The sequence below is a fragment of the Notolepis coatsorum genome, assembly GCF_963971535.1.
Source record: "Notolepis coatsorum genome assembly, chromosome: 3".
Lineage (NCBI taxonomy): Eukaryota > Metazoa > Chordata > Actinopteri > Aulopiformes > Paralepididae > Notolepis > Notolepis coatsorum.
Window position 1 is genome coordinate 68,599,387 of NC_140167.1, and position 22,505 is coordinate 68,621,891.

At 45.7% G+C, this 22,505-nt stretch overlaps 1 protein-coding gene across 1 annotated transcript in view; it reads right to left on the reverse strand.

The window, feature by feature from the left end:
* Positions 1 to 22,505, reverse strand: part of LOC311225845 (lisH domain-containing protein ARMC9-like) — a gene marked incomplete at both ends in the record, with an annotated part of 110,099 nt that overhangs the window by 21,774 nt on the left and 65,820 nt on the right. Inside the window, 8 exon segments of the mRNA XM_084311238.1 lie at positions 119 to 155; positions 157 to 181; positions 711 to 850; positions 2,279 to 2,402; positions 7,221 to 7,236; positions 11,391 to 11,604; positions 11,690 to 11,840; positions 14,373 to 14,445. Coding sequence (XP_084167364.1) covers positions 119 to 155; positions 157 to 181; positions 711 to 850; positions 2,279 to 2,402; positions 7,221 to 7,236; positions 11,391 to 11,604; positions 11,690 to 11,840; positions 14,373 to 14,445 — 780 coding nt within the window.

Genomic DNA, 22,505 nt, shown 5'->3' on the forward strand with positions numbered 1-22,505 from the left:
TGTGTGTGTGTGTGTGTGTGTGTGTGTGTGTGTGTGTGTGTGTGTGTGTGTGTGTGTGTGTGTGTGTGTGTGTGTGTGTGTGTGTGTGTGTGTGTGTGTGTGTGTGTGTGTGCATTACCACGTGGTTCTTGTGTCCCAGGAGGTCGGTCAGAACCGGCGCTCTCCGCACACTTCCTCTTTCCTGCGACAAGGCAGCCATCACACACTGACAATCATATTATTGACAATACAAAGAGCGCTCTACTCTCTTCACTGGTATTAAAAGGAACACGGCAACATTATGGGAAATCGTCTCCGAAGATAGATACCAATTTCCTGTACTGTGCGTTCAGTAGAAAGCTATCCGGCTGCAAGCTAGCCTCGCTTTTTGCTAGCTATCCTTTTTGGCAGGGACACAGGTATGATTCTCCGTAAACGATGTTGTTCTAAACTTAAAGAACAAAAACTATGCGCAATGAACTGCTCTGTGGTATGTTTAAAAAGAGGAATTTTTTCTAGTGTGAGTGATTTGTTTTGAAAACAGGTTGAACAACGGATTCATTCATAAAGACTGCCGAGCATGCGAAGCCAGGCAAGTGATACATTAGGGACAGTCTTAAACTACTGATAAAAATAACATTAATTCCATTGGTTCACTGCGGAATTTAAGCTCATCAGTTAACTGTTAATAACCGGTTAAAGAAGGATGACCTTGTGTAGTAAGAGTGTACCTTTTGTGCGCAAACACAAGTTCATGAGCAATGCCACAGAATACTCCAGCATGTAGTCACTCAGACTATCAGAGTCCTGCAGCTCATCCACCAGCCAGACAATCAGATCATCCGCTATCATGGCCGTCTGCTGACTCCGCCTATCAAGACACAATGGCAGGCGCTGAGGGGTCAACGGATATGAAAGCACACAAAGGTTGATGTTGATCTAAGCATTAGTGTGACTTTTCTGTGAAGACATAATGCCAGGGGCACCCGGGAGCATACATGGGCTGCGGCGTGGGCCGTGCCCAGGGACCAATCCAAGTGCTCCTGTCCGTCTTCGCCATGTTTTTCCATTGGGTTTATCTTATTGGGAGGGGAAACCCTTGCGAGCACGGGGAGAACATGCAAACTCCACACAGAAAGGCCTGGGAGGTCCCCCACCTGGGTACCTGGCAACACGGCGACCTGGTCCCCAAGCGGGAATCGAACCCAGGACCTTCTAGCTGTGAGGCGACAATGCCACTACCCCACCGAGCCAGTGATCAACAATTAATATACTTCACTCTGCCTACCCAGCCACAAATTTCACTGTACCTTACTACTTCACGGTAACTATTTCTTAATATGTTGTAAACAAATACAACTTCTGCCGATAAGGTTAATCATATATTAACTTGAGACTGAAATGAGGAAGTTATATACCCCAAGGAGTCACCAGTCACCTTCAAGTATAAACAACTAACCACTAGCTAGGTTAGCTTATTTTCAGCCACGAAAGACTTTTAGAGAACACTGTGCCAGCCTCCAGCAGACGGTTAGCATGGCGGCTGGGTAGGTACTTATGTATATGACATTACGACAAGGCTGCAGGTTGTAGTTTGTAGATCAACTAATCTATTCTTGTGTCCTTCATGTAAAACTACATTTTCTTTTGTCTCATCAAATAGTTATAAGTACACTCATTAATGCTGATGATTCTTCAAGAGGATTGCTGTTTACTGCAAAATATCATACACTCTCCATAGTAAAGTGTAGGAACTTTTGAACCAGGGGGCGGGGCCAAATGGATGTCACGTCTGCGGTCTATATGACATCAAATGGAATCATAATGATGGCAAAGATCTTAGCAATTTCCTATGGTAACAAACTCAATGCGGCACAACTGCAACACAAATGCGACACAGGGCTTTCCCTAAACAATGGTATAGGGGCGCAGCACCACTATGACAACACGCCAGCGGCACAATTTAACAAAGGTTTAACAATAAATAAATATATAATATTTAAAAAAAAATTGCAGTGAAAGCTTGGGGCCAGCTTATACCTTATACACTGTACTTAAATAAATAACTTTTTTGGAACTTTTCTTATTTTTTTATTATATAAGTTGCAGGAAATTACAGCAAATGGCTTTCTTTACTGCAAATGTTTTTGCCTGCCGGACGGGGGGCACAGCCCCCCTCCAGACCACCCACTAGTTGTGACTCAGCACCATCTTGTCTGAAGACCCTGTGGAAAGCCCTGTGGCCTATTCTGGAAAACAATCAAATAAATACACCACAGTAGATAGATGTAAAGTGTACCCGAGGCTGAGTTTCTGCAGGGCTACCAGAACGCTCTCTCTGGTCACAGAGTCCTTCTCCTCTTTCCTGAGCAGCTCTGTTAGAAGCTTGAGCAGAGAGGAGATCTGGGAAAGATACACTCGTCCTGGAAACAGTAACCAGGAGGAGGAAATGTTACTGAAATATATTGTAATACTGTATAAACTCTGAACTCCTATACTGCCTCCAACCACCATACACTGTACTAGGGCTGTCCCCGACTAAGGATTTGGATGGTTGACTATGATTGGCCAACATTTGCCGTTAGTCGACTGAGTCATTCTACAGAAACGCCCACTTTTGGAATAGCAACAGGTCTTAAAATGTAGTTAATTTTCCAACATTTAAACTTAAGTTACAATATTGGTTAACCCTTTGACTTCATGAATCCACATAAATGAGAGCTTAATGATTAAAAATATATATATTTACGTTGACTTAAATAATGCTTGTGCCATCTTTGTCACTGGTGTTACCTCATGCCTTCAACAATATTAAAGTATTTTTAGAAATGTTTTTTCACAATCTATTCTGCACATTATAGTCAGAGGCACAGTAGGATAATGATAATGCAAACAATTTGGAGATTATGTATTTATTTATTTTAATCAGGTTTGTGAAAAGTGTGATTGTGTGACGTTTGCTTAACACCATCATATCTTTGCTATAATAATAATATTTGAAGGACAGTCATACAAATTTAATGATAGTGTCCTTAACATCCTAACTCTTGAATGAAGCAAAGGTAAATTGATATAAAATCATTTACAAGTCAAATGTGACACGTTTGATTTCATATGACCCAAAAAAATACAGTAACACCAGTGACACAATAAAACACCAGTGACACAAAAAACACTAATGATTGTTTTATTCAATATCAATTACTTATTTGAGATAGAAAATGGTGTATTTAGTACAAAACCAAATATTATCACTGACATTAAGTCAAATAACTTTAGTTATTTATATATTTATATATGTTTATATATTTATTTTATATATATATTATATATATATTTATTTATATAATTTATATTTATATTTAGTTGTGATCATGAAATGGGTACTAATGAGTTATATTGTATGCATAACAACTTCTTTAAAAGCTTTTACTAAAGCTTATTTACACAAGATAGTCACTGGTGTTACTGGTCGTCACTGGTGTTAATTAAGAGCAGTAACACCAGTGATGGTAACACCAGTGACCATTTTCATGAAATCTGTATTTTACAAAATGGCAGCTACAGTACCTCAAACCACATGTTGCTAATCATGCTAAACTCATTAAAATATGTAATTTAATCAATTTGTATTGATTATTGAGTATTGATATCTTCTTAAAAAATAGGCCATACCAGTGACCAGCTAAATGTCTTGTATGAAATTATGAGATAAATGAGAACATTTCCAACATTTGAAAAAAGACAGCAGACTGACAATTTACCTTTATTCACAGTTCTTCAGGAAGTAGGATGTAGGAAGTAGGAAGTGATGTCACAAGTCTTTGGATTTTTTCAGAATAGGGATTTTTTTTAAGCGGTAACACCAGTGACATGACACCAGGGGACAGCTATTTCCATTATATTATTTATAATATTTAGTTGGTATTTAGTTTTTTTATGTTAGCGACTTCATACATGTGATAGTGGTGTATACATTCTTGCATTTAAAATGGGAGAGAAATATATTTGTAAACTTTAAATATGCCCCTAAACCTCAATACATGACATTGGGGACAAGCACTTTTCTTGTACTTGGAATTTCATATAATTGATTAAAAACAAATATTGCCCAATTCTTGCCTCAAATAGGTATAATTGTTCAAAGAACATTTTACATTATTCAAATATATCAATTAAATGTGACTACAAAGTCTGTTTAAAGTGTATGCTTTCTGCAAAGGCTGGGGACAGAAAAGTGTGCATTTCTGTAGAATGACTCGACTATTGGTCGACTTTTTATATTTTTAACATTTCTTTTTAATTTTTAATTTCTTTTTATTATTCCATTTGGGCTGTGGGTGGTGCTTAATGTCTGAAGGAGTCGACTGAAGGCTTCTTGTCCTCTGCAAAAGCATGCAATTGGTCCACTGATGTATACATCTGTCACCACAGCGGCACGGTGGTGTAGTGGTTAACACTGTCGCCTCACAGCAAGAAGGTCCAGGGTTCGATTCCCGCTTGGGGACCAGGTTTCCATGATGCCAGGTACCCAGGTGGGGTATCTCCCAGGCCTTTCTGTGTGGAGTTTGCACGTTCTCCACGTGCTCGCCAGGGTTTCCCCCCCGATAAGATAAACCCAATGGAAAAACATGCACAACAACAGATCGCTAACGCTGTGGTGTCCTTGACGAAGACGGACAGGAGCACTTGGATTGGTCCCCGGGGCGCGGCTCACGTTGACGCCCTATCTGCTCCCGGCTGCCCATGGGGGAAAGGACGACGGGATGGGTCAAGCGCAGAGACTCAATCGCATCGGCGACTGAGGAAAGACAATGCATGTGTGTGTGTGTGTGTATCCCGGTGTGTGTGTGCCGCTCCAATTGCATGTCCAGTTCGTTGCATGCCGAATAAAGACCCCCCTAAAGAGGTCCTGTATTATTATTATTATATGGTTTTTGCCTTATTTCACCTTTCTGTGAGGGACAGCTGTCTATTTTTGCTTTATTTCACCTCTCTGTGAGGGATAGCTGTCAATCCCTGTTCCCTGTGGTTAATTGCCTCATGGGTTGGCAGGTGTGTGGGCTTGATTACAGCTGATGCAGTGCAGCTGTGCCTATGGCCATGTGGAGTCTATTTAAGTTTGGAGATTGCAGTGTCAACTGCTTTTTCATTTCCTAGTGTTGGCTGTCCTTTTGGTCACGTTCATTATATTGAAGTGTAGTCTGATTTCTGATTCAGAATTGAGCTTTATGGTAGTCATTCTTATTTTAGGCTACTCACGTGATTCTACACATAAACTCCTTTAGTGGAGGTTTATTGTTTTACTTTTTCCAATATAAACTCCTTTTATTAGGAGGTGTCCTTTTGGCTTATTTACTTTTATACTATACCTCTTTATTGAGAGTAGTCCTGTTTTTTGGGACTTGATTTATTTTCTTAATTACTCACTTTGAGATTTCCACCTGTAAAGGTTGTTTTCTGTTGTTTAATTTTTCCCCTCTCCTAAAATACCTGCGTAAGCAGTCTAGTGGTTGTCCGTTTTACGGATAACTTTAAGAGTCCCTGTTATCTGCTCATGACCCACACACACACATACACACAGTCCTCACAGAATGAAAAAGCCATGACTGGGTCAGCAGATAACACAGGTCTCGAACAAGCACTAGCTACGCAGCGTCAAGGATTGCTTTCACATGAGGAAGCTATCATACAATTACAACAACAACAAGCTCTCATGGTGCAACAGCATGGGGAGATGTATGAAGGATTGCGCAAGATGGATAGTTCCATGCGTGATTTGGCTGACCGCATAGCCAATGCACAATTACCTCCCCCTCACCAGAGCCCACCTAATGTCTCTCAAGCACTACTCACAGGCCCCCGGTCATTACCTTGTGAGGCTAAAGTCCAGCTCCCCTCACGCTTTAATGGGAAGTCAGGTAAATGCCGTGGTTTTCTGGCACAATGCCAAATAGTGTACAGAGCCCAGCCTTCTAGTTTTCAGTCTGAGGATTCACGTGTTGCCCTAATTCTATCCCTGTTGGAGGGACCTGCCCTCGATTGGGCTGTTCCACACATACGGGCTCAGGCTCCAGTTTTAACAGGGACTCATGAATGAGATGGAGATTGTTTTTGATCATGAACTCTACGATAAAGAGGTCGCCATGAAGCTGACGCGCATGTGCCAGGGCGCCAGTAGTGTAGCTGAGTTTTCCATCGCTTTCAGGACACTGGCTGGGGCTACAGGCTGGCCTGAGGGACCACTCATCACTTTGTTCACCAACGCGTTATCTAATCAGGTTAAAGATGCTTTGGCGGTTGTGGGATCTCCAGACACTTTTGACACACTGGTCACTACCGGATCAGAGACCGTGAGCGTGAGAGGCGGGGTCAACTTTTCGTCCTTTCCTCCACAACCTTCAGTGGCCAGCTCGTCTGAACCTATGCAGGTGGACAGCACTTCTGTGCGTGACTCCAGGCAGATTGGTTCTCATGTGGACTGGTGCCGGTACTGCAGGAGAAAAGGTCACACGAGGGTGGAGTGTCTGAAACTGAAGGGAAACAGTCAGTCTCGCTAGTGGGCCGAGAGACACTAGTGAGACATCACATCACCCCCTTTCGAACCTTTTTGCCTGTGGTTTTAGGCTGGAATAGGCAGTCTGTTAAGGTTGACGCCTTTTTAGACTCACGGGCAGTGGACAGTTTAATCGATTCCAGATGGGCTAAGGACTCTAAAATACCTGTACATTCCCTCCATAAGCCCTGTAGTGTCACGGCGCTTGATGGACGGCCATTGGGTACAGGCAGTGTCACCAAAATAACCAATTATTTATCTATGCGGGTTGCTTATGGGAACCATTCTGAGCGCATTCGATTCTTTTTGGTGGATTCCCCCACGTATCCCATTGTGCTGGGTCATTCTTGGCTTAGTAAACACAAGCCACAGATAAATTGGGGTGAGGAGAGGGACACTGTAATGCATTGGGGCTCCCAATGCCGTCACGTTGTTTCCAAATTCCTCCGTTACCCATGAGTTATGATCAGTTTAGTGAGAGCGGTTGTGATCCTGTTGAAGCAGTGGGCGGTCTTGGTTTCCAGAGCCCACTCTCTCAACCATTGCACTCCCAGCCATCTGTCGATCAGGATGGGAGTTTGGAATGGGATCCACAGTTTGAATGGGACTCCCTCGGTGAGGAGGTTCTGGCGGAGGACAGTTTAGACAGTTTAGAGGCTCTGTGTGAGGACTTCTCCTCGCTTACCTGTACAGTTGACCCCCTCATGGAGAGCACCAACATCATGAGCGTGGAGTCACACCCGTTACCAGAGGGAGTTCCCACTGTCTATGCTGACCTCAGTGAGGTGTTTAGCAAACAAAGGGTTAGCATCCTGCCACCGCACCGACCTTATGATTGCGCCATCGAATTGCAGCTGGGCTCTATTCCCCCTTGTGGTTCCTTGTACTCGTTGTCGGTCCCCGAAAGCGCAGCTATGAACACCTACATCAAGGAGGCTGTGGCTACCGGTTTTATTAGACCTTCCACTTCACCTGCGGGTGCTGGATTATTTTTCGTGGGAAAAAAGGATGGAGGACTGAGACCCTGCATCGACTACAGAGGTCTGAACAGCATTACAGTAAAAAACCGGTATCCCCTTCCCCTGATGAACTCGGCCTTCGAACGCCTCCAGGGGGCATCCATTTTTACCAAACTTGATCTCCGCAATGCCTACAATCTGGTGCGCAGACGCCAAGGGGATGAGTGGAAGACCGCGTTCAACACTCATAATGGTCACTACGAATACCTGGTGATGCCATTTGGTCTTACTAATGCCCCTTCAGTTTTTCAGGCGTTAATCAATGACGTGCTCAGGGAGATGTTGGAGAAGTTTGTTTTCGTCTACTTAGATGACATTCTGATATTCTCCAAGTCCATTTCTGACCATGTCAAACATGTCAGGCAGGTCTTGAGGTGCCTTTTGGATGCACGGTTGTTTGTGAAGGCTGAGAAGTGTGCCTTCCATGTCCGCTCTGTGTCCTTTCTGGGATTCATTGTATCTGAGGGGAGGATTCAAATGGACCCCAAGAAGGTGTCAGCAGTGACAGACTGGCCTACACCCGTCTCGGTCAAGCAGGTGCAACGATTCCTAGGATTTGCAAACTTCTACCCGTCGTTTTATTTGTAATTTCAGTTCAGTGGTAGCACCTATCACTGCACTCACCAGGAAAACAGCACCTTCCCATTTCCAGTGGACTCCCAAGGCTGAGGCAGCGTTCATTGAGCTTAGGAGAAGGTTCAGTTCTGAGCCTATCCTCATTACTCCTAACCCATCCCTGCCATTTATCGTCGAGGTGGATGCTTCTGAGCTTGGAGTCGGATCTATTCTGTCTCAACGCTCATCGTCCGACGGTAAGGTACACCCATGTGCATACTATTCACGTGGGCTCTCGCCGGCTGAAAGAAACTATGATGTTGGGGACAGAGAGCTGTTGGCAGTCAAGTTGGCATTGGAGGAGTGGCGCCATTGGCTAGAGGGAGCTGAACACCCATTCACAGTCTGGACAGACCATACAAATTTGGAATATATCCAGGGTGCTCAGAGGAGAAACTCGCGACAGGCTCGCTGGTCACTGTTTTTCTCTCGGTTTAATTTCCTCCTGACATACCGTCCCGGGTCTAAAAATATCAAGCCGGATGCTCTTTCCCGGTTATATGATGGATCAGAAGAGGACCGTCCTCCTGAGCCCATTGTTCCTGCAGGACAGATCCTAGCTCCTGTGACATGGAGCATTGACTCTGCTGTGCGGAGGGCACAACGTTTGGAACCAGATTCGGGTGGGGTGCCCCCGGGTCGGTTATTTGTACCAAACAGCATTCGTTCTCGGGTGTTGAAGTGGGGCCACTCCTCTCGGCTGACAGGACATCCCGGAGTGCACAGAACTCGTGACTTCTTGGCCAGAAGGTTCTGGTGGCCTGGTATGATGAAGGACATTCGGGAATTTGTGGCAGCCTGCCCCGTTTGTGCACGGAACAAAGTTTCTCAACAGTCACCACCAGGGCTGCTTCATCCTTTGCCCATTCCTAGTCGTCCGTGGAGCCACATCGCCATGGATTTTGTGACTGGTCTGCCTCCTTCTGGTGGTCACAGCGTCATCATGGTGGTGGTGGATAGGTTCTCCAAAGTAGCTCACTTCATTCCGCTGGTCAAGCTGCCATCTGCTCAGGAGACCGCTCAACTGGTGGTTGACCATGTCTTCCGAATTCATGGCATCTGCCAGGACGTGGTGTCGAACCGTGGACCCCAGTTTACTGCTCGGTTTTGGAAGGCATTCTGTGCTATACTGGGTGCGACGGTTAGCCTGTCATCAGGGTTCCACCCGGAGAGCAATGGGCAAACAGAGCGCACCAACCAGTCTATGGAGAGTACGCTTCGCTGCTTGGCCTCCTCCAATCCGACCACTTGGAGTCACCAACTGGCATGGGCAGAATATGCACATAATTCATTGTGCAATGCATCCACTGGTCTCTCCCCATTTGAGGTTCAGTTTGGGTATCAGCCTCCACTGTTTCCTGAACAGGAGAGGGACGTGGGGGTGCCATCTGCCGAGGCGTTTATCCGTCGGTCTCGGGCAACATGGAAGAGGGTGCGTTTGGCTCTTGTGCGTGCTGCGACCCGGCACAAGCGGTTGGCGGATGTACACCGTCGCCCTGCGCCTTCCTACCGTGTGGGCCAACAGGTGTGGCTTTCCACACGCGACCTTCCATTACGGGTGGAGTCGCGCAAACTCGCTCCCCGTTTTGTGGGCCCTTTCACTATTGTTCGCAAGATAAACCCAGTCACGATGCGTTACCCTCGTCAATGAGGGTACACCCTACATTTCACGTATCCCACCTTAAGCCGGTTCGGAGGAGCAGGTTGGTTCCTGCAGAGAGACCTCCACCTCCCCCTCGATTCGTTGATGGCCAACCTGTGTATACTGTTCGGCGTATCCTGTCCAGTAGGCGGGTTGGTAGGGGTATACAGTACCTGGTGGACTGGCAGGGTTATGGGCCAGAGGAACGCACATGGGTTCCGGCCAGGGACATCTTGGACCCTGAGCTTGTTCGGGAGTTTCGGAGACGTGTCTCGGAGGGTCCGTCTGGAGCCGCCCCCTAGAGGGGGGGTCCTGTCATGGTTTTTGCCTTATTTCACCTTTCTGTGAGGGACAGCTGTCTATTTTTGCTTTATTTCACCTCTCTGTGAGGGATAGCTGTCAATCCCTGTTCCCTGTGGTTAATTGCCTCATGGGTCGGCAGGTGTGTGGGCTTGATTACAGCTGATGCAGTGCAGCTGTGCCTATGGCCATGTGGAGTCTATTTAAGTTTGGAGATCGCAGTGTCAACTGCTTTTTCATTTCCTAGTGTTGGCTGTCCTTTTGGTCACGTTCATTATATTGAAGTGTAGTCTGATTTCTGATTCAGAATTGAGCTTTATGGTAGTCATTCTTATTTTAGGCTACTCACGTGATTCTACACATAAACTCCTCTAGTGGAGGTTTATTGTTTAACTTTTTCCAATATAAACTCCTTTTATTAGGAGGTGTCCTTTTGGCCTATTTACTTTTATACTATACCTCTTTATTGAGAGTAGTCCTGTTTTTTGGGACTATTTTCTTAATTACTCACTTTGAGATTTCCACCTGTAAAGGTTGTTTTCTGTTGTTTAATTTTTCCCCTCTCCTAAAATACTTGCGTAAGCAGTCTAGTGGTTGTACGTTTTACGGATAACTTTAAGAGTCCCTGTTATCTGCTCATGACCCACACACACACATACACACAGCCCTCACATAGCTAGTAGGCTACACAATATTCCCACGCCGATAGGACTTAACCGTGCAGGTTATCATTACACCCTCCTGTATATGGCCACTCCCTAATCCTACAATAGCCCACTACAAACATGGGAACTCTCTGGCACCCGCAGAGGCTGACCGTAAACCAGCTCGGCCGAGGAGGTCTGAAGGTCTATCTTGGGGGCCATCCTGAGACCAAGCATGACCCACGGGACCGGTCGACCCAGCCGCTGTCCGTAAGGCTGGCCCAAAGTGCTGTTTTCATTGAGCGGTGAAAGTGATCGCATAACCCATTGGCCTGCGGGTGGTATGACGTAGTCCGGTGTAGCTTCACGCCCAGGCTCTTGGCGACCGTGTTCCAGAGCTCGGACGTGAACTGTGGGCCCCGGTCTGAAGAGAGGTCGGCTGGAGTGCCAAACCGGGCGACCCAGGTTCCAATAAAGGCCCTGGCCACCTCGGCGGACGTCGTGGCTGACAGTGGAACTGCCTCTGGCCAACGGGTAGTCCTGTCTACCATAGTAAAGAGGTAACTGAAGCCGTGTGAGGGGGGCAGGGGGCCCACTAGGTCAACATTCATGTGGTCGAACCTCCTTTCAGGTACAGGGAAGTGCTGCAAGGGGGCCTTGGTGTGACGGTACACTTTAGCACGCTGGCACTCCAAACAGGAGTCAGCCCAGTCTCTCACATCTTTCCTAAGCCCAGGCCAGACAAACTTGGGACAATAGTCTCTGCGTAGGTTTCTTTCCCGGGTGGGAGAGGCCGTGAACAGCGTCATAAACACGCCGCCTCCATCCTGTAGGAACGATGGGGCGGGGCTGTCCCATAAAGACATCACACAGGAGTGTGGTGCCAGCGCTGTCAAAAACCACATCCTCTAACCGCAGGCTTGAGGTGGCTGACCTGAAATCTCGCACTTCAGGGTCGGTAGCCTGGTCCGCCGCCATACCGGTGTAATCCAACTCCAAGTGGATGGCGCCCGCTACAGCCCGGGAGAGGCAGTCTGCGACAAGGTTTGCTTTACCTGCCACATGTTGAATGTCAGTAGTGAACTCTGAGACACATGAGAGCTGTCGCAGAGGAGCTCCCAATCGAAGGTGCTATACCTCCGCTCGCTGGGGCTTAACTGGCGGCTGAAAAAAGCGAGCGGCTGCCAAGCCCCGCCTACCCACTGTTCAAACACTGCGCCCACGGCAAAATCTGAGGTGTCGGTGGTGATGGAGATCGGGGCCTTAAAGGAAGGATGTGCCAGCATGGTGGCGTTGGCTAGGGCAGCCTTGGCATCCAGAAAAGTTTTGTCTCTCTCTGCAGACCAGTCGACAGCATGTTTTGGCGCTTTACCCCTAAGGGCCTCATACAAAAGCTGCATAATCCGAGCCGCCTGGGGAATAAAGCGGTGATAAAAGTTTATCATTCCGAGAAACTCCTGCAGTGACCTAACCGTGGGCGGCCGGGGAAAATTCATCACAGTTTCCACCTTCATGGGAAGAGGGACCGCTCCCTCCTTAGTGACTCTGTGCCCCAGGAAGTCAATGGTCGACCGCCCAAACTGGTATTTGGCCGGGTTGATTATCAGTCCATGCTCATTTAGCCGCTCAAAAAGCATCCGGAGGTGGGACATGTGCTCAGCCTTAGAGGCGCTGGCTATGAGGATATCATCCAAGTATACAAAAATAAAATCCAAGTCTCGTAGCACAGAGTCCATAAGGCGCTGGAACGTCTGTGCCGGTGGAACCGGTGAGATTAAATTTTTTTTCTATTTCATCATAGCTACAAATACCCTGTTTGTTGAAAACATCTCCTAATGTATGTATGCCTTGCTTTTCCCATCTAGGGAATCTTATAGGTCGTTTTCTAATCAGGAGTGCATTGTTATTGAATAAGGGAGTATGATTATGCCATTTATGTGGGTTAGAATATTTTTTTTGTGTTTCACGCCATATCCGGATCGCATGTGTAATTATGGGGCCAAATTTCAGTTTGCATTGCTTAATTGATATTTTGGTGTATACTATGTCCTGCAGTCTCTGTGGTGCTACTATATTTACTTCTAAATTTCTCCAGGATACTGATGCTTGGGGTTCAAACCAGGTTGTCAGTGGTCTTAAAGTGTACGCCTTAAAATAGTGGAAAAAATTTGGAATTGCCATCCCTCCGTCGGCTTTGTTTCTCTGTGCGGTGGATCTTTTTATACGTGGTGGTTTGTTATTCCAAATAAAATTATATTTGGAAGAGTGTAATTTTTTCCAGTAACCATCTGGAGGGGGTAACGGAAGCATTGAGCTGATGAAGTTGATTCTAGGTAAGACATCCATCTTAACTATTGAAACCCGTGCCTGTACTGAGTTTTTAAGTTTTGACCACCTGTCAAGGTCATATTTTATTTTATTTTGGATTTCTATGTAATTGTGTTTCACCGTTTGGCTTATGGTAGGGAATACTTCAACTCCCAAGCATCTAAAGTGTTTAACCATTGGTATTTCTTCTGGAAGACTTGTATTCTTTGCAGGGGCGTTCAGTGGAAGGAAAGCCGACTTTGGCCAGTTTATTTTAAATCCCGATAGGTCGCCAAAGTCATTAATCAACTTGAGAAGATGAGGCATTGCGGTGTTAGGGTTTTGCATGAACAGTATTACGTCGTCCGCATATAGACACATTTTGTGTTGTGTGCCCTTGATTACGATTGGTTCTATGAGTTGGGATTGTCTTATATAATGTGCTAAAGGTTCTAGTGATAAATCGAATAGTCCGGGACTAAGAGGGCAACCCTGTCTAGAAGAGCGTGATACCGGAAATGTTCCGGAGGTGATTATACCTGTTGTAATCATGGCCGATGGGTCTTTGTATAATACTTTAATCATATCAATGAATCCTTTTCCTAACCCCATCCTTTCTAATACTGCCCATAGATACGACCATTGAATGGCCCTTCTAAGGTTTCTCTCCTCCACACTGCCTGTGGTGCATTTCTTCCTATTGTTAGGTTTTAGTGAGTTTTCCCTTACCTTCGCATGGGGTATGTCTGGGAGTGTTTGCATTCATTCATTTATTTTGCATTTATTTTAAATTGGTTGGACCTTATGGTGTTCTTGTTTTGTTCTTGACTTATTGTTATGTTTCTTCTTGACTTGTTTAAAGAAGACATGTCCGGCCCATGGGGACATTAACGTGTGTTGTCTGGCCTTACAAATCAATTTGATTTGATTTGATTTGATTTAGCGAATGATAACGATAGCAAAATGATAGGACCCATGTGTGAGTTATCCTCTTAACATGTTGTTAACGTTTAGTTACTACAGCCTATGTATACCATTCATTAACATAGCAGTCTGGATTGCGCACAAACTTCGCCCACAAAAAAACAGTTTTGTAGAGAAACACAGTCGCCGGCTTCCTCAGCACGGTTTTGACTTTGTGTAAACATTGTTGTTTCATTGATAACTCATGCTTTACACTGCTGATATAAGCATCAGGCCCTTAGCGTAACAACACATGGAAAGGAAATGTATAAATAAAGTGTGCTGTCATTCAAGAGGGCCTATTGAGCAGGGACAGAGCACCTTCATGACTACAAAACATACTGTACCTTCAGCCTGAAGGCACTCCCTTTCTGCTGCCAAGCCTTCTTGCCAGTGTTGGACCGCCATTGTGAAATCAGTCTGAGTGACACCGAGTGCGTTTATTTAGCGTAAAAAGGACACAAAGCGCTTTGACAATGTAGAGAATAACTCGACCTCGCACTGGCAAAACACAAGCCACAGTTGCCACACAGCTAACCACACACGGTGGCCGAAAGGTTTGGGAGACAAACATTGATATCAGCCAGTTAAGGATGATTAGGTGGTATTGGTGTCGGGAGACCTGGTTTGGGGTTTGGCAACGCCAGGGAACTCACTCGCCATCTACATTTTTGTTATATTTCTTCTCCTCAATTTAGTGTGTACCACGGTTGCGGTCATTGCGCTGCCCTACTGTTGGTCTGGGGAGGGTGTAGACTAGGGTTGGGTACAGTTCACATTTGAACCGATACCCACCGGTATCTTTTTTTGGTACTTTCATTATAACTAAATTTTTATTTCTATTGTAAAACTAAACTAAACGTCTAAACTTCTCAATTTCAACATTGTTATCACACCACACAAACTAAACCCCTTCCCTACCTCCGTCTCCCAAACCGTTCCTATAACAATTTTTGTATGTTTGATTGATTGATTGATTGTGTAGCAGGGTGGATTATCCCTGCTTTGTGGGAACGGTTGCTGGCAGTCACAAGGTAGCTGGACGCAGTAGAGCTCCGTCTGACTGCACCCTCGTCTTTGGGCCTGGAGCGTCAAACTGGGGCCCGGTAGTGGGAGTGAATGGGGCCCGGGATTTACCAACCTGGTTTGGTACTCTGGTCTTCCTCGCCACTCCGGGGCGGTCAGCAGTACTCCCCAACTCGCTCTCACTTCCCTGAATACCTCCGTTAACCCTCCCACACCTAGTGACTGATATGCATAAATAGATTCGTTCCTCCCGCAAGCAGTACCCTCCCTTGATGACCACTAGAAACCTTATAATGAAAAGGGGAAAGTTGGATAGGAAGGGGTTAATTGTATTAACGTTACCCACACCAAAAGAGTTGATAATAGGCTCAGGAATGGACACGCACACAGAACTCCCATCTAATTCTTTATCGTTACTTATACTGGTCAGTTACAAAGATTTAATAGGAATGGGTCAAATAGAATGAAGTCCTACTATTACTCAATTTGTAACTCAATACCTTGTAGACACTTATATTATACACCCACACCGTATAGCACCAGGTATGGCCGACCCCAAATATAATATACTGCAATGTGCTTGACTCATCACCCACGTCTGGGTTAGTACCAGGGATAATACCTCTCTCAGGCTTTAATTATATGGTAGTGATAATACCTCTCTAAGGCTTTACTTATAATACAACAGGTCTGTAACCTTTGTTAATTAGATGGGAAAATATTATTAAAGAACAAACACGTTATCACACTCAAAAAAAATGAAAAGGTGGGCCCACTTTACCAAAACAAAAGTCCTATACTAATGCCGGCATGTAATGTTTATGGGGTACCCCTATGAACTGTAGTTAGCAACATTAGCTTCACCCGTAGGCCGCATCACACGGTGTACTGTGCAATAAGATCCCGAGCACCAAAGCTCTAATGTACTCAACCAAGATGGCGGCCTCGCCGCACCACCACTGTCCGGGTGATAAGATGGCGTCGAACGCTCTCGTCACGGGCGCTAGCAAGCGGGGCTGGAGCAGAGGGAGCAGTAGCGGGCTGAGAGCGCGTGCTGGGTGATGGCGACCTCTGCTGGGCGGGACGAACTCCCGTGCTGGGCTGAAGACAGCCGGTGCAGAGCCGATGCAGAACGCCGGCGAAGACAGGTTGTTGACGGCCAGTGCTGGGTCGACGCGCGACAATAATCTAGCCCTACCTTAACTGAAGCTACTCTGTGGGTCCCAGACAGCCCTCCTGCTAGCCGGTTATACTGTTAACGCAACGTGGCTGGCTACACCACCGGTCTCTTCAGCGCCTCGCGCTCGGTAGTCTACTCAAGTCAGACAGAGCCGTTAGCGGCATGCTAATATACCGCACACAGTAACTACTATAACCCGATAACGTTAGATGTTAGTCTCGTAAGCTTAGACGTTAGTCCTTGGGTTCGGTTTCTCTTACTCACACGCTATCACGGATACTTCTAGGATAACCCGTCACTAGCAAGTATGTCTCGTCACCCGTCGCTCGCTCCGGCGGGGCTCTCTGGCTTCACTTCTTTAACGGGGCTATTCCAAAGCACCTCCCGTTGTAGCTGCGACCGTTCACGGCTACATCCAACGCCGAAGAGGTCTTCCTGTTCCCCTCACCTCCAGGTGATTCCCTCTTCCTCGTTGCTTGCTTCTCTCGTACGCTCCGCCTGCCCCCGCCGCCCCCTGCTGGTACCGCCAACTAGCCCCACAGGAAGCACTGGGTGGATAGAATATGATCCAGTTTACTGTTTATAATCCATATTAGTTCTCGGTGAGAGAAGGAGAAACCCGCGTCATTGTTCGAGGGAATATCAATGGAAACTAGTTAATATGTCTTTGTGCACAAAGGGGAGATAAAAGGCAAGTCAGCACTTCTGAATAATAGTCGAATATTCAGGGTGCTACAATTGATTGAAGACTTTATTAACAGATTGCAGAATGGGTACAGTACAGTACAGCTCAATACATACAATTGTTAAGGGGATGCAGACCAGAGAAAGACTTTTGTTGCATGATCATCTATACAGTACACATTATTTTTTAAGTTTAAATAGCAACATTATCTGGCCATCCTCAGTAAATACTATCAAACTCCTCTGACCTCATCTGGTCTTTCCAAAGACCAGAGATGGGACGCGAGCTTGCACGATCACACACACGCACGCACGCCACACACGCACACGCACACGCACGCACGCACGCACGCACGCACGCACGCACACACACACACACACACACACACACACACACACACACACACACACACACACACACACACACACACACACACACACACACACACACACACACACAAAGGGAGAATGGCGTATAGCAGACTTAATGATTTTAGAATATTTCAGCTAATGAAATTAAATGTTTATTATCATCACCTATTCAGTTACTTTTTATACTTTTATACTTTTTATATGTAACGTTTGGCTACTTTAAATCATTGAACGTAGAGAGAGGCTCAGCCCGCTACGTGGACATACAGGAATGGCGAGGATGCAAAGCATGTTAGACGCATTGGAGCTGCTGTTTGCGCTGGTCTGTGTCTATTATGAAATGACAGTTGCGAGTCATTGAAGGTCCGTCCTGGTCTGTGTCTATAATGAAATGACAATTGCGCATAATTGGAATTCGGATAATTTTCTAACTGGTTTCTTAGGTATCGAAATGTGGCATCGATTGATCTAACGTGAATCGGTATTTGGTAGTACAGACGTAATTCGGTCGGTACCCTTAAAAGTAGAGTTCGGTACCCATCCCTAGTGTAGACTATACCACATGTCTCCTCCGATAGATGTGGAGTCGCCAGCCGCTTCTTTTCACCTGACAGCTAGGAGTTTCACTGGCAGAGCGTTACGTGTATGGAGGTTCACGCTATCTCCCCCAGATCTCCTCCCCGCTGAACAGGAACCAACCAGTAGGAGTCGATATTGCAACGATCAGGACTATAATCTGCTTCCCACCCGTGAACACTGCAGTGTTCGTAGGACCGTCTCACCAACCTGGTACCACTGGTGATCAGGGGTGTAAAAAGTACCCAGAAATTATACTTAAGTGAAAGTATGGGTACTGTCTCAAAATCTGACTCAAGTAAAAGTCAAAGTATCTGGCTAAAAACACACTTGAGTAAAAGTAAAAAAGTCCTACTTTTAAATGTACTTAAGTACTAAAAAGTAAAAGTAAATTTTTTTTGGAAAGGGATAGACCAGGGTTCTCAAACTCATTCCATCATCGGCCAAGTTTTCATTTTAACTATACATTGCCAGGTGAGTTAGTTGAAGGGGTGAGCCAATTAGTGAAATCATCAGCTGGTGTTTAGGCAAGGCTGGAATGAAACCAAGCATACACTCTGCCCACAATGGAACGTGTTCTGTGACAGATAGACCATGCTGAAATAAAAGAACAGAGGACACTTTTTTTGCATTAAAATTATTTAATGCACTTCTCCATTGAAGGTAAACTAACGTCACATCACAGCATGAATAATATCACAATATTAAAGACAGAATACTGTAGTATCCTGAATAATATGACAATATTAAAAACAGAATGGTGTATCCTGAATAATATCACAATATTAAAGGCAGAATACTGGAGTACCCGGAATAATATCGCAATATTAACCACAGCATACTGGATTATCCTGAATAATATCACAATATTAAAGGCAGAATACTGGAGTATACTCTGAATAATATCACAATATTAAAAACAGAATACTGGAGTACCCTGAATAATATCACAATATTAACCACAGAATACTAGAGTATACCCTGAATAATATCACAATATTAAAGACAAAATACTGGGAGTATACCCTGAATAATATCACAATATTAACCACAGCATAATGCAGATTTTGTACTCCCAAGTGAATGTCGTTTAAGGCACTGGCCAAAACATTGAAAGTATGGTAGCCCTTCAGTCTTCTGCAGCAGAACGCCTCTCAAAGCTTTCAGTGTCGATCCAGTGAGCGGTTAGCACAATGAAACCTCTTCGTCTGGCTGTCCAGCAATCTGTTGTTGTCGCGATCCATTCAACTTCACTCATAGCAGCAGTGACTTTCTCATTCATGGTTTGAGCAGCTTTGCTGATCTTCGAGTGGACAGTGGGCCTCGTAATGACGTTAGTGCTTGGTCGCAAACCATTTATCAGGTTTTTTAATGATGGCAACTCAACAACACTATAAGGTTGGAGTCCTTGAACTACCGTACTTTTCGCACTATAAGCCTCACCTGACTATAAGCCGCAGCAGCTAAATTGAATGATGTGTACATAAACCGCACTGGACTATAAGCTGCATGTGTTTTTTTTTTTTTTTTTTTAATCTTTTTCCCCCTCCATTTTCCTCCGATTTTCTCCCATCCCAATGTTAGTCGTATGCCAATTCCCAGTCCCTTCCTGGTCGCTGCGCACTTACCCCCCACAGTCAGATCATCTGGGAGAGTGGAGGCTACCACGTGCTTCCTCCGACACACGTCCAGCCAATCACCGCTTCTTTTCACCTGGCAGCGCGGATTCTCATCGAGAACAGTCCTATCCGCGCTTAGCAGGCGCCCCGACCGAACTGTAGGAGTCGCTGTTTACAACGACCCGGACCCACCCCGCCAGCTTCTCCCACCCTCTAATACAGCCAATTGTATTAGTGCAGACGGCCAGCCAAGCTGGTGACAACCCCGGAGCTGTGAGCTGGATTCGAACAGGCGAATCCAGCTCACAGCTCCGGGGTTGGTGACGAACGCAATCTCCGCTCGGCCACCTAACCGCCCTAAGCTGCATGTGTTTTAATGTTTAATTACCATATGTAAGGAGTGGAGCCTGCGGCTTAATTTGACTCAACATGGGAAACCTCACCCGGCCCGGACACGGAAAGGATTGACAGATTGATTGCTCTTTCTCGATTCTGTGAGTGGTGGTGCATGGCCGTTCTTATATTGAGGTTTAAGTTCCCACCTCTACAGAGAATGACTCCCATTGGGACACAATACTGTCGGACAAATAACATTAACTCATTTACAAGTTGTATTAAGTTTAGCAAATAAGGGAACAGATAAATAACATTTCAATGCAGTAAAAAAAGCAATATTTCGATTTTCGGGTTTTGTCCACATATAAGCCGCACCGTTATATAAGCCGCAGGGTCGAAAAATGGGGAAAAAAGCCGCGGCTTATAGTCCGAAAAGTACGGTATGTATTTTTTATGTAGATAGGGCCATGGATGCTCGTCTTGTCCATCCACGCCGTCGCCGACCGTTTCGTCCTCTTCATCACTCATTGTGGCCATCTTCTATGTCTTGTCACTCTGACTGTCTATTCTTCTGATAGCAGGTGTTTAATCAAAGATCCCCGCTTTCTAGTATTGCACAAGGACCAATCAGCATGGGTATGGGCGGGTTAATTTTCCATTCATGGGGATTTGATTGGCTGTTTACCTGCGGTCGCAGGATTAATAACGTTAACGTTAGTTTGGCCAGATAAACAATTCAAATATACTAATTAAAATGGTTGTACCTGCGAGATTTGTACTTTGTAGGTCTGCATTTTAAATGTAAGGAGTAAAAAGTGTGTTTTTTTTCTCTGAAATGTAATGGAGTAAAAGTACAAAGTATACAAACCTAATAATACTTGAGTAAAGTACAAATCCCCCAAAACAGTACTTAAGTATTGTAATGAAGTACAATTACTCAAGTACTTTACACCCCTGCTGGTGATTGAACCCCGGTCTCTGCGGTGGTAGGAGAGTGCTTTTACCTCTACACCACCCAGACGCTTGATAGACACCCTGGGTTCTTTAGCAAGCGTAGTGAGTCAGGACCTCTGTTTAATATCTCATCTGAAGGATGACAGTGTCCCCGTCACCTTGAACAGGGTGCAGTGCTACTGCCAGGACCAGAGGACAGAGTGCTCCCTACTGGACAACAACATCACTTTCTGACAGCACCCTGGTCGGGGGCCATGACCTACGACCCTCCTATCATGAGGCCTGGAGGCGTGTAGTCTTTTACCAACAAACTTGCAGTTCCGCGTTCGGGTTCTGCGATCTGATTGGCCACTGACGTACGCTCTCTCTACGCCCAAACAGCGCGTTACGCTAGTTCTGCCTCTAACACCGCCGGGGCTGCGATGGGAACAGCTAGGGTGGTCGTCAAGCTGGACCGTGTACTCAAATGAGTAAGCTGCCCTTGAAACAGCAGCAATACAGCTCTTCCTTGAGCTGAAGTGATGACCCGAAAATTACTCAAGTCCAAATTGTCAACGGGTTGCTTTAAATTGTATAAGCATTCCGTGATGGTTGCATAGTCCAAGATATGGACGTTGAGAAGCTTGTTTTTAACTGTTAAACGGTCGCCGTTTCCCTGCCGATGCAGTGACATGAAAACATGCCTATCTGTGTCCTCCCCTGGGACAGGTAACATATCGACAACACGTTTTTCCAAGGATTCGCTGCACGCTGCAAAACGTCAGACATGATTGTCTTTTGATGTGCAGTGCAGCCTAACTACTCGAAATGCAAGGAGACTTTCCACTGCAAACTTTCTGTGCATATATATACTGACTCAGCAGTGGCACCGGCAATCTTTATTTATAACAGAGAGGAACATGCTTCTGTGTGATCATTTAATTCCAGAAACTACAGCGGAGTGTTGTCGATATGTTACCTGTCCCAGGGGAGGACACAGATAGGCACGTTTTCATGTCACTGCATCGGCAGGGAAATGGCGACCGTTTAACAGTTAAAAACAAGCTTCTCAACGTCCATATCTTGGACTATGCAACCATCACGGAATGCTTATACAATTTAAAGCAAACCGTTGACAATTTGGACTTGAGTAATTTTCGGGTCATCACTTCAGCTGAAGGAAGAGCTGTATTGCTGCTGTTTCAAGGGCAGCTTTTCACAGCAGTGTACTCATTTGAGTATGCGGTCCAGCTTGACGACCACCCTAGCTGTTCCAATCGCAGCCCCGGCGGCGTTAGAGGCAGAACTAGCGTAACACGCTGTTTGGGCGTAGAGAGAGCGTACGTCAGTGGCCAATCAGATCGCAGAACCCGAACGCGGAACTGCAAGTTTGTTGGTAAAAGACCACACGCGGCCTGGAGCCCTACCCATGTGCTAGCCATCTGCCGAACGCCTCCGCATCAAAACCAGACCCTACTGTAGTGTCGGTTGTGTTTGTTGTGTATCTGAACTGGCCTGTGTATCTGAACTGGCCTGTGTATCTAAACTGGCCATTCTATATGAACTGGCCATTCTATATGAACTGGCCTGTGTATCTGAACTGGCCTGTGTATCTGAACTGGCCTGTGTATCTGAACTGGCCTGTGTATCTGAACTGGCCTGTGTATCTGAACTGGCCTGTGTATCTGAACTGGCCTGTGTATCTGAACTGGCCTGTGTATCTGAACTGGCCTGTGTATCTAAACTGGCCATTC